Source organism: Helianthus annuus, chromosome 1, assembly GCF_002127325.2.
Source record: "Helianthus annuus cultivar XRQ/B chromosome 1, HanXRQr2.0-SUNRISE, whole genome shotgun sequence".
NCBI classification, from domain to species: domain Eukaryota; kingdom Viridiplantae; phylum Streptophyta; class Magnoliopsida; order Asterales; family Asteraceae; genus Helianthus; species Helianthus annuus.
In genome coordinates, this window is record NC_035433.2 from 14,726,253 (window position 1) to 14,739,461 (window position 13,209).

The following is a 13,209-nucleotide window of genomic DNA, read 5'->3' on the forward strand; positions in this document are numbered from 1 at the left end:
GTGTTCCAAAGAGGTTAGATTCCTATGCGGCTGATATGTGTGTTGAGAATTGGGGTAGGAGTAGTTATGCTCGTGCGATGATTGAAATTAATGCTGACAATGATCTAAAGGATTTGATTACGCTAGCTATTCCTAAAATGGATGAAGACGGGTTCATTATGGAGCGGGTAAAGGTGGAATATGAATGGAGGCCGAAACGGTGTAGTGCTTGTTGTTTATTTGGTCATGATGAGAATACGTGTAGCAGCAAATCTAATGGTAAGTCCAAAATGGTTACCATTGATGAGGAGGGATTTGTTACGGATAGAAGGAAGATGGCAAAGTACTCGTTCCCACAAAAAAAGCAAAAACCAAAGGTTGTGTATAGGCCTAAGGTTAATAAATCTTATGCAAGTACTTCTGGTACGAAGGGAGATAACTCGACGGGAAGCAATGCTAATGTGCAGGTGTCAAACTCATTTGGGGTGCTCGATAATGGCTTGAATGATGAGGAGAGGGACCCTACTAGTGCCAAGTCCATGATTGATGAGAATAATGGTACCCGTATTCACCAACCGGATGTAGTCAAAGAGTTGAATCCGACAGAGATGGCTGATTTTATGAGTGGTAACCAGAATAATAAATCTTCTGAGGGGGCAAGCACTCCCGGTTACGAGGGTTTTTAATGGGTACCTTAGCTGCTTGGAACATAAGGGGTCTGAACCAACCCCTGAAACAAAGTGAGGTTCGTCATTTTATTGCTGAGAATCAATTAAGTATTTGTGCAGTTTTAGAATCCCATGTGGATGTAAACAAGCTGAATAAGATATGCGAGAAAGTGTTTAGGAATTGGAAGTGGACGTCGAATGGAGATATGTGTAGTAGAGGTATGAGGGTGATTTTGGGGTGGAATGCGGAGGACATTGATCTTATGGTTATAGCTCAATCCGATCAGGTCATTCATACGCAGCTTTTGTTCAAATCGGTTAAAAAGAAAATATTTTGTTCGTTTGTGTATGCGGAGAACAAGTATCAGGATAGGAGAAGCTTGTGGGATGATCTGTCTAAATTTAGAGGCCTCACTTGTGACACTCCTTGGGTTGTGATGGGTGATTTCAACGCTGCTTTGAATATGGAGGATTTTCTCATGGGTCCGTCTTCCCACACGATAGCAATGCGAGAGTTTTATGAATGTGTTCAAATGACGGAACTGATTGATATTAAGACTCACGGGTTGCACTATACTTGGAATCAAAAACCAAAGGATGGGGTAGGAATGCTAAAGAAGATCGACCGTATCATGGGCAACATCAAACTCTTAGAGGTTTTTTCGGATGCTTATGCCATGTTTCAGCCATTTCGTGTTTCGGATCATGCTCCGGCCATACTGAAACTATTCTCTATTCATAGGGATCGGCCTAAACCGTTTAAGTTCCCAAATTTTATTGTGTCTAAGCCTGAGTTTCGTGAAGCTGTCTTGACCGAATGGAATAAACCGGTTGAGGGTGTGACCATGTTCTCAGTGGTGAAGAAGATGAAGGATCTGAAATCGCACTTTAGGAGGATATTACGTAATCAAGGTAATCTTCATAAACGGGTTGTTGATTTACGGAATGACCTGGATAAGATTCAAAAACAGGTGGAATCTCAGCCGTTTGATGCCACTCTTCGGGCTTCAGAAGTCATATGTCTACGAGATTTCAAGGCCGCGGTCTATGATGAGGAGTGCTTCTTGAAGCCAAAGTCCAAAGTGCAATGGTTATGTGCAGGTGATTCTAACACTTCTTTTTTTTTTGGGTAAAGGGTTACCCCGGTAAATCTATTAAAAATCAACCGCAAATAAGTACAAGTAGTGAGGATGTGTTCCACACTAGTTCATATATAGGACATGCCCTATATATGTATGACCCAACAAAAACAAAACATCTATGACACCCCGAAACCTAGCCTACTAAACATCATGATCTAGTAGACAAACTTGGAAAAAACAAAACAAAACAAAATCCTCAGCCGCCATCATCAAAAATAAAGTTGCCACAAACCGGCAACCCCTTCAAACGAACCAAAAGCAGCCTATCCATTTGAGAATTTTGTGGAAGAGGTGCTTGCCCCTGCTTTCGAAGAGAAAGGATGAGTACCCGATGTCATAAATGCACTAGTTTCATTGTATACTTCTTCGACCTCCTCTTCATCCGAATCCTGCCTATCAGTCGACTTTTTCTCCTTCTCTCTACGACCCACATTACTACCTCCCTGACCACCATCATCATCCTTAAGAGCATCAAAGGGGTTTGATGTTGATACCTGATTGTTCACCGGCTTCTTCAAGGACGAGATTGGTTTAGGGTTTACAACTGGTCTGTACACTACCTTCGGCTTCTGATTTTTCATGTGAAGACCTTGATTAGTAGATTTCTTCTTCTTTGCACCCACAACCTGAAAATCATCAATTTTCTTACTAGGCTCCCCACTCGAAACAACCTGAGGCCTCATAGGACACGAGTTATCCTCATGACCAAACACACAACAAACAGAGCACCTCAAAGGCTCCCAATCATATTCAATTTTCACCTCCACCATTGAGTGACCATTACCCTGTAAAGATGGGATTGCAACTTTAATACTCCTCTTTAATTCAGCCCCGGCATGAATTTCAATAAGAGCTCTAGCATAACTGCTTCTTCCCCATGACTCAGCACACATTGTAGCAGTGTATGAATCTAGCATCTTAGGCACCCCTATCTTAGAAGCAAGCAAACTAAGACCGTCCTCAGTATAAGCTGCTAACGGCACTTCATGCATCTTAACCCAAACAGGGATAGCCTTTATGTCTTCTTTTTCCAGCTTGACAGAGGCCGACCACTCCTTCAAGATTATCGGAACATTTCTAATCAACCATGGCCCATCCTCCACCAATTTATCCATCCCTTCCTTTGTTTTGAATTTAAAGAAAAAGAACCCGTTTGCATTCATCATTAGTCTAGAAAGACCATATTTGACCCAGTTATTCTTTGCAAAATAATCCACCACAGGAAAAGCCAGCCGTTTGCCCAGAAAATAACCATACAACGTGTTCTCATACCTGTCTGAGACTTGCTTGACCGACGACAATGGAATAACCACATCAGCACCATCAACCGACTCGCTAGATTCCATCATCCGAAAATTAACCTTAACTTTCTCCTTTTCGGTGTTCACAACGCTAGCAAATGAGACCGGGTTTGCAGCCCCCGAATTCACTCCCCCCATACTTGTCGATGCAGCACCATTGGATTCAAAATTTTGCGCATATCTCTTGGTAGCTTGCTTAATCCCTTCCCAATCAGAAACCCTAGTTGCTGACCGCAAGTTTTCAGCATCAATTGGAACAGAATTCTTTATCAATTCATCAATTATGTTAACGTTACGGGGTTCAGTTTGAGCCGAGAGATTGTCAATTACTTTAAACCTTGCTGCAATTTCTTCAAACGTTGCCCTCGGTGTCGAATGAACCTGTTGTTTACCACCAGAACCACTAACATCATCCATCTCAAAAATTGGCAAACCCTAGCAGCCGTCACTAGAGAAACAGCCAAATAATCGGCTGAAGTTAACCCTAGCCGAACACAACTAGGATATCGAACAAACCCTAGTAGCCGTCACCCACTAATCGATCAAATCAAGAACCAAAACAATCTGATTATGGATTGTCGAAACCCTAATCTGATAATCGGGATCTCTTCACTAATCGGAGAAATTATAGCCGACGAACAGCCGCACCTCTTCACTAAACAGAAAAAAGATGAAAATCGGAACCCTAAATGCAGAATTGAAGCACGATTTCAACTGATTGTCTTCTAAGAATCGTCTATAGAAACCCTCAGATGATAATCAATGTCAATCGTGATTAGAAGAGCACGAATTCTGCTAGGATTACACGAAAATTGCCCAATTCGCCTAGTTCGCCCAGAGAAACCCTATGTGTGTGTGTAACTGTTACGGTCCCTTAGAAGGCGGAAGCACTTTTTGTTCTGATTCTAACACTTCTTACTTCCATAATTGTGTGAAAAGTAGGAATGCGAGAAATAAGATTAATTGCATCAAGGATACGAATGGTAATCAGTATGAGGGAAGTGATGTTGCGGCTGCTCTTCTCAACCATTATTCGGCTTTCATGGGTACCGAAGATCAGGTTGCGAGTCTTGATGATTCAGATTTATTTGTTAATGTTTTACAACAAAATGTGGCGGAGAATATGGTGAGACAGGTCACTGATGATGAAGTGAAACAGGCTATGTTCAGTATAGGTGAGAACAAGGCCCCCGGTCCGGATGGTTACACATCTGCGTTTTTTAAAAATGCGTGGGATATAGTGGGTGCTGATGTTATAAAAGCGGTGCGTGATTTTTTTAACAATGGCCAAATTCTGAAGCAAATAAACCATACGATCTTAGCGTTGGTGCCGAAGATAGATACTCCAAATACGGTGCTCGACTACAGGCCGATTTCATGCTGCAATGTGATTTATAAATGTATTAGCAAAATAATCACTGATCGTTTGAAGGGCAGCTTGGGGATTTTAGTGAACATAAACCAGTCGGCGTTTGTTCCGGGTAGGAAGATATCGGATAATATTCTTATTACGCATGAGCTTATGCATAATTATCATGTGAATCGCGGTCCTCCGAGGTGTGCATTGAAGATTGATATCCAAAAAGCTTATGACACTGTAAGTTGGTCCTTTTTGGAAGCTATCCTTAAACGGTTCGGGTTCCACCGAAAGATGGTCTCTTGGATTATGGCATGTGTCACTTCTGTTTCCTATTCGGTTAGCATAAATGGTGAGCTGCATGGGTATTTTTCGGGGAAACGGGGTCTTCGTCAAGGAGATCCAATGTCCCCATACCTATTCACGTTGATTATGGAGGTGTTATCTCTCATGTTACAAAAGATGGCGTTACATCCGGCATTTAAGTTCCATAGCCACTGCTCTAAACAAAAGATTATTAATGTGTCCTTCGCTGATGATTTATTTGTTTTTGTTAATGGGGACACTGGATCGGTTCAGCTTATTCGGAATGTATTGGAGAAATTCACTAGTGTTTCGGGCTTAGTCCCTAGCTTGCCAAAGAGTACGATCTTCTTTTGTAATGTTCCAAGTCAAGTTAAAGCTGAGATTATGAGCCTGTTGCCGTTTCGTGAGGGTAACCTTCCGATTCGCTACCTCGGGGTTCCTTTGATCTCTACCAAGTTATCCTTTAGAGACTGTCGGGTGCTTGTGGAACGTATGGAGAGGAGGGTTGATAACTGGATGTCTAAATCGCTGTCATTTGCAGGTCGATTGCAGCTTCTCAACTCTGTTCTTTCAGCTATGTATACATATTGGGCATCGGTCTTTATTTTGCCTATGCGAATAGTTAAGGATCTTGAAAAGAGAATGCGCAGGTTTCTGTGGAATGCAGGGACTCCGGGCAATATTCGGTCAAAAGTTGCATGGAATGATGTTTGTTTGCCTAAGGATGAGGGGGGTCTAGGGATCAGAAATATATCAGATGTGAACAAAGGCCTTATGATGTCTCATATCTGGAGTATTATTAGCAACCGAGAGTCCCTTTGGGTCCAATGGATCCATTCGTACAAGTTAAAGGGCCGAAACTTCTGGGATATTCAAAGCCGTGGTAGCTTAACCTGGAGTTGGCGAAAGATTCTATCTATTCGTCCGCTGGTCAGACCTTATGTTTGGAGGGAGATTGGTAGTGGTTCGCAGACTAATGCGTGGAGTGATAATTGGTGCTCGTGTAGTCCGATCCGTAACTTTATTACGCCTAGGAGAATAGCTCAAGCTGGCTTTACTTTGCATACTACGGTTGATGAACTTGTGGGTGCGGATGGTAATTGGAGGTGGCCACAGGCATGGTACGACTTATTTCCAGTTCTCATAAATGTCACGGTTCCTCATCTTGTTCCTGATTCGAGTGACAGACTGGGTTGGAAAACTGTGGAAGGTAAAATTGTGCATTTTAATTCCTGGGAAGCTTGGAACAACCTTCGCTTAAGGGATAACAAGGTGGTTTGGGTGAACATGGTGTGGTATGGCCAATGCATTCCAAGACACGCTTTCCACCTTTGGTTAGTTCTAAAAAATAAGCTTAAGACGCAGGATAGACTGGCGGTCTGGGAAGCAGGGAGTGAGACAAATTTAAGACTTATGTGCTGTCCTCTTTGCAACTATGGACGGGACTCGAGGGATCACTTGTTCTTTCAATGCTCTTTTTCGGCTAAAGTATGGAATATTGTCAAGAAGAGAACTGATCTGAGGTATGTTAGTGACTATTGGAGCTCTATTATGGGATGGATAGAACAGAATGCGAGTTCAAAGACGCTGGATCACATTGTAAGTAAGCTTGTTCTTGCGGCGTCTACATACTTCATATGGCAAGAAAGGAACAACCGGCTGTTTTCCAACATACGCAGAAAGGAAGAGATGGTGGCGCAAGTTATTCTTGACACGGTACGGCTTCGTATTATGGGCTTCAAGATCGGCCGAGACGTGAACAGCAGGAGACTTTTGGAAGCATGGGAAATAAAGGAAGACGTTCCGGGCTAATGGCGTGTTTAGTTAGCTAGTGTGATGTAGTTTTTGTTTGTGTTTCGGGTTGTTCTGGTTTGGCTGTTTCTTTGGTTTTGTTTGTTTGTTTTGCCTAGGCTTGGCATGTCAAGCCTAGTAGTGTGTGTCAAACTTTTTGTCGCACCCTGTTCTTTGATTCTTTTATAAAATTCACCGGGGTAACCCTTTACCCAAAAAAAAAAGATAAGGGGAGATTGGATCCCCTTGCCTTAAGCCTCGATTGCCCTTAAAGAAACCATGAACAGAACCATTGACACAAATAGAAAAGGAAGCTGTCGAGACACACACCATGATCCACTCAATCATCTTTTCATTAAACCCAAATCCAAGCAAAGCACTTTTTAGAAATCTCCAGTCAACCTTGCCATAAGCTTTCTGGATATCCACTTTAAAAGCACACCTTGGAGGCCCCACGTGTCTATGATAATTACGCATTAATTCTTGAGTCAACAAAATGTTGTCAGAAATTCTCCTTCCTGGAACAAATGCCGATTGATTAATACTAACGATGTCATTTAGCGCCCCTTTGATTCTATCCGCTACGATTTTACTGATACATTTGTATAAGACATTACAGCAAGCAATCGGCCGATAGTCACTGACTGCCGAAGGGGTAGGAATTTTCAGAATAAGTACAATGGTTGTGTGATTCAATTCTCGAAGGAGGTTTCCTGTCTTAAAAAAATCTCTGATAGCACAAGTAACTTCATTACCGACAATAGGCCACGCACTTTTGAAAAACGCCGCTGTATACCCATCAGGACCCAGAGGTTTATCGATACCAATAGAAAACATCGCCTTTTTCACCTCCTCCGGTGTAACTTGGCGGATCATATGAGCTGCAACCTGAGGGGAAAGGACTTTAGAGAATAAATCCGGAGCCGGAGTAAGAGAAATATCACCTTGAGTACCGAAAAACTTCTCATAATGCTTGACAAACGGTTGAAAAACCGTATCACCCTCATAGAGCTTCCCTTCCGAATCTTTAATCACCTCGATCTGGCTACAATGATTTCTGATTTTCAGAGATGAGTGAAAAAAAAGCAGAATTCATATCCCCCACACTCAACCAATCTACCTTAGACTTTTGTTTCAGAAAACGTTCTTCGTCTAACGATGCCTCTTGGAGGTCACGACTTATCAAACACTCGACTGCCAGTAGGTCAGCATTAGAAGGATCACGATCAATCTTTTGTTGAATACTATCCAGGTCCGAACGCAACTTTTCAACTTTTTTATGAAGATTACCTTGTTTGAAAAGTAAAGAGCGCAAAGGGTGTTTAAGTAATCGAAGTTTTTTAACCACTCTAAACTGATGAACACCATTGACGATAGTATCCCAATTGCATTTAACAATCTCCAAGAACTCTGGTTTATCCACCAGGAAGTTAGCAAACTTGAAAGACCTCGACTTCAATCTACCAGCTTCCGGGAAGGAAAGAATACAAGGACAGTGATCCGAAAGCCTATACGGTTTGAAGATGGCCACCGAATTCGGAAATTCAGCTATAAAAGTCGTATTTCCCATCACTTGGTCAAGTTTCTTCAGCAAACCTACCCCATTTTTTGGCTTTTGACTCCATGTAAAATGTATCCCAATTCGGTTAATATCCACGACTTCAATATTATCCACACACTCTTGAAAGTCTCTCATACCCGTAGAGATCGATGAAGTTCCCATAGAGTTATCCTCAATGTTAAGAGCCGTATTAAAATCGCCCATAATGCACCAAGGTTTATTATTAACAAGGGTTTTGTGCATGGAAAGATTATTCCATAACTCTTTGCGGGCAATGTAATAATTAGCAGCATAAACCACCGAACAAAACATCATTCTTTTATCCAATTTGAAAACAAGCTGAAAATGCATAACCTGATGAGATTGCGCCAAAACCATCACATCAAAAATGGCTGGATTCCATCCAATAACAATTCTCGTTCCTTTGTCACAGCAACCTCCATTCGAAGTCCACTCCCAAGATCTGAAGACTGACTTGCAAACTTTACTCAAATTACCAACATCCACATGAGACTCTAAAATAGCACACAAACTCAAATTAAATTCTTTGACTGCTTGTCGAACCTCCTTTTGTTTAAGAGGGCGGTTCAACCCCCTTATATTCCAAACAGCAATACTAACCATGGGTAACTATCGGAGAAGGAGTGCTTGCCCCTTTACTTTTAACGTTTAGAGTACCCCCCGTCATAAACCCATCCATTTCATTTTCCACCTCTATAACCCCGTCTTCATCAGACTCTTCATTATTCAACCCCGACGTCTTGTTGCTAGTACCCGACTCGTCTTCCACTTCATTGAGAACATCAAAAGGGTTACTCGATCTTATATTTATAGAACCCGATTCTTTATTGGTGTCGCCTTTAGGTTTTGGACCAACATGACGATATTCAAATTTAGACTTTTGCTTATTAACAGGAATACCAACTTTCTTGGCCGCTTTCTTACCATACACTCCTATGTATCCGTCTTGATCAACAATAGGTACCTTCTTTGCAGGACGATTCTTTTGAACATTCCGATTTTGATTCTCAAGCACAGCCTTATTTGGTTTCTTCGGTTGTTTCGGACAAATATCGGTCGAGTGACCGAACACACAGCAGGTAGCACACCTATGCGGACTCCATTCATACTCGACATACGTAGTCTCTTTAATGAAACCCTCCCCTTCCGGTTCAGGAATTGCCATTGTAATTTCTTCTCGAAACTCTTTCTCAGCCGAGACCTCAATCAATGCTCTAGCATAGCTACTACGACCCCAAGAGTCCATGCACATAGACGTAGTAAACGAATCCAACATTTTTGGTTCCCTAATAGTAGTTGCAATCAAGCTAAGACCATCCTTCGTATAAGCTGCTAAAGGAACTTCATGAATTTTGACTCATACATGAACCTTCTTAACCTCTTTCTTCTCTAGCTTAGTTGTTGGAGACCAGCTATCCAGAAACAATGGCTGGGATCTAATTATCCAAGGCCCATCTTTCAGAACATTCGACATACCAACTTCATCTTTAAATTTAAAGAAGAAAAAACCATTCGCGTTCATCATAGTTTTTAACAAGCCGTACTTCTTCCAATTTGTCCGGACGGTTTAGAGACGGTTTCCTGAAATGGCTTCGTTCCTTTCGAAACACCAGTTCCAGCCAAATTACCGCCGGAGCCTTCACTATCAAGGTTAATAGGTTTGGATATGGCAGCTAGTCCATCGATAGCCGAAACATTATCCGAAACAAACATACCTTTCTTTGGCAACAATGGTTTACCTTCGATGTTAGTCACACGGAGACCAATACCGTGAATAGGGACTGAACCCGGGGAAGACCCTACCTCTTGAGCGGCAGATTCATCCATAGCCGCCAGAGACAAATGACAACCATCTTGATCAAACAATCCTTGGTTCACCTGATCTAATGGGATGTTACTCCCAGAAAAATTATGATCATTCATTAGAGGAAACACGACTCTCCCTTAAACAACGTAACTGAGTACACCATGCAATCCAAACACGACCACGAAGCCATGAAAACGAAGAACCCGAAAACAGAAAAAGAAAACCCTAATCCTGAAACCCTAGAGCCGAATTTCAATCCTTAACAGATTAACCCAGAGTATTAATCTAGCTAAATTACACTCAGGTAACCGCGACCAATAACAACTGGAGTAATAGGTCAGGATTTCGAAACAGCAACTATGGCGGCGATTAAAGAAAAAAATGAAAGAAAAAACCTTGATTTCAGATTGATTACTATTGTTAACGAGTTCGTTATAAAGATTTGATAAACAAAACTCTAATCACAGACTGTTATACAAACGAATCTCAAAGAATTAGGATTTCATGATGAACAAGAAAATCGCCCAGGAGAGAGGGCACAGGGTACTCCGGAACAGTTACATAGGCTTAACATACCTTAAATAACCTTTACATAACTTAGAAATAAGTTTTGGAGGGTTTGGTGTGTCGAAAACAAGTTTATTCGATCGCAGGGACTATTTGCGTCAAACTGCGAAACTATGCCGATTTGTATAGTAACGAACATTCCGGAACTTTATCATAAGTTAAACATACCCTAAATATCCATTACATAGCTTAGAAATAGGCTTTGAGGGGTTTGGTATGCGAAAGTAAACTTATTTGATCAATAGGGACTAAAAGCGTCAAAAAGTGCATAAGTTTGCATTTTCGCGCATATCTTACGTTCTGAACATATCCGGACATCCAAAAATTTTTGTAATCATTAAAATATTTTATTTTAGTGATTGGAATGCAAAAATACCATTCATCGCGCAACTTGGGTCGTATACGCGTTCGTTACGATTCCATCGTAATTAACCGAACAACGCAACCGTACGGGCAAACGAACTGACATCTGAGAGGTTTGCAAGTATATTTCATGTTCCCTATGCTTTAACTTCATTATGGAGCTTGAATATGTGCCTGACGGGTGTTAGAAGTGCCAAAACGCGACAAAACAAGGTGCAGGGGCTAAACTGTCAATTTATGAAAGTTGCTGGTCTGCAAGGTCCTTACGGACCGTATGCTTAGGACCTTACGGTCCGTAAGCTCTCTCCAGCACATCGAAATTGCAGAAACATTGAATCTGGCCTTTACAGCCTATTCTAATGGTTTTTAACCCGTGATTTTGGATGCTATGGACTTGTTTTGAGTACCCCTTGTATTGTAAAACCATGTCCCCAAATGTAAGGCCAAGATTGATCCTTCTAAACATATGGAATGATCTCATTCATCCTAACTTCCTATAAATAGCAATGGGTTCTTCATTCATTCTTCACATTTGATCTGAAAATTGCTCTAAGTTGAAGCCTTAGCTTCATACCTGAGTGTTTTAGATCAAATCTTCATTGCTTGGACCCTTTGTAAGTTTCTTTCATGCTTGTTTATGCTTTTCAAGCATGAAAGTCAAACGGTGTTTGACTTTATGCTTTGACCATGAATTGTTCATGTGACACTCGAGGTTTTTCCGAACGAACACCTGGTAATATTTTGTGTATGTAATTATTATTAAATGAAAACGTGATCTTTATTCGCTTATTGTGTGTTAAATGTACGTATTATATATAAATGTATGCGAGTCGAGACCATGACTCGCAACCGGGCGGTTGCGAGTGGGCCTTTGGGCCGTAACCGGCTTGGGCCGAAACCCCAAGCCCAAACCGAAACATCCCTTGGTATATATACCCCACCTTCCCCACTTTCCTTCACTTTACACAAACACACAAACACACACTCCTCCTATTTTTCTCTCAACTAGAAACCTTCAACAACAACACCACTCTTCTTCTCTTTTCGGTTCAAGCAAGGATCCCGGACAAGAAACTCGGTCAAGACTATCACTCGGACACTTCATCTTCTCTCATTTCCTTCCTTTCTTTCGGCTCATCCTCCTTCTTCACAACCGGTTAGTGTTGTTACTATGTGCATGAGATTTATGTTTGTTGTATGAACTAGAAATGCTTGGTTAGAATGATTATGCATGACTCTTAGGTTGATTTGTAAAGTTTGACAATATTTGGTAACATGTTTAAGAAAATGGTAGTTTAAGAATGATAATGCCTAACCATACTATGCTTCATTGTTTCCTTGTAAAATAATGATGTTAAACTTAAGATTTCGGATATAATGTATGTTTTGCATGTTGATCTTGCTAAAACATGTGATTTTGGTTCATAAATATATGATTATGTTGATATGAAAACCCTAGAAAATGATGAACATAAGATGAACTTGTTTGAATATGACTTGAAGATGTAAAAATGGCAAAGTTTGATCTATCTTTACTAGTAATCAGATTAGGAAAAAGTGTTAGTGAAACCTTATTGGTTGTTTCCTAATCTGGGTCTGAGTACATGGTACAATTTCGGACTGTTGCATCTGCATCATCACGTGTACGTGAAAGGGACAGCTTACGACTCGCAACCGCACCGTTGCGACTCGCAACCAACGCAAGACAACTCGAGACCACGTAGTTGCGACTCGCAACCACTGCATGACTACTCGAAACCACAAGATTGCGACTCGAGACTACGTCAGTTGCGACTCGCAACCACAGCATGATGACTCGAGACCACGGATACGACTCGCAACCATAACGTGACAAGCCGAAACCACCTGGTTGCGACTCGAGACCAGCTGGTTGCGAGTGGGCTGTTCATTTTGGTTATTGGGCCCATATGTGTATAACTTGGGCTATCTGTTGACTGGATTATGTGTTGCTGTGACTGCTTAATTGTTTAGGCCGGCCCAATAACCCAACGACTGTTTATTTATATGTGTGTTACGTGCCAAGTATGTGTTTTACGTGAATGCTTGTATACCGAACCTGACCTATACCAGTAACCATGTTAGGACGTGGTGACCAACGTGATTGACAAGTAACCTAAACCTACCGAGCAACCCAAGGTGAGTTCACAACTTAAAAGCATGCGTCCCGGTGGTTTGGGACACGAGACTAAAACAACCCTATCCCCTGGTAAAAGGGGATACCATTTACATACCTTCCCTAGTTATGGGAACAAAACTTACTTTTCCTTCCCTGGTATTGGGAAACCTGTTGGACAATCCTATCCCCTGGTAAAAGGGGATACCATT

General features: G+C 41.5%; 1 protein-coding gene across 1 annotated transcript; it reads left to right on the forward strand.

The window, feature by feature from the left end:
* The first annotated feature begins 664 nt into the window (after nt 1-664).
* On the forward strand, nt 665-1,780 carry LOC110943590. The gene has a single exon (XM_022185349.1). It carries the CDS (start codon nt 665-667, stop codon nt 1,778-1,780), a length of 1,116 nt encoding a protein of 371 aa, XP_022041041.1.
* Nucleotides 1,781-13,209: the final 11,429 nt, after the last annotated feature.

Excerpts from the sequence above, each read along its gene's own strand:
- LOC110943590 (XM_022185349.1), top strand. The coding sequence starts at position 665 with ATGGGTACCTTAGCTGCTTGGAACATAAGGGGTCTGAACCAACCCCTG.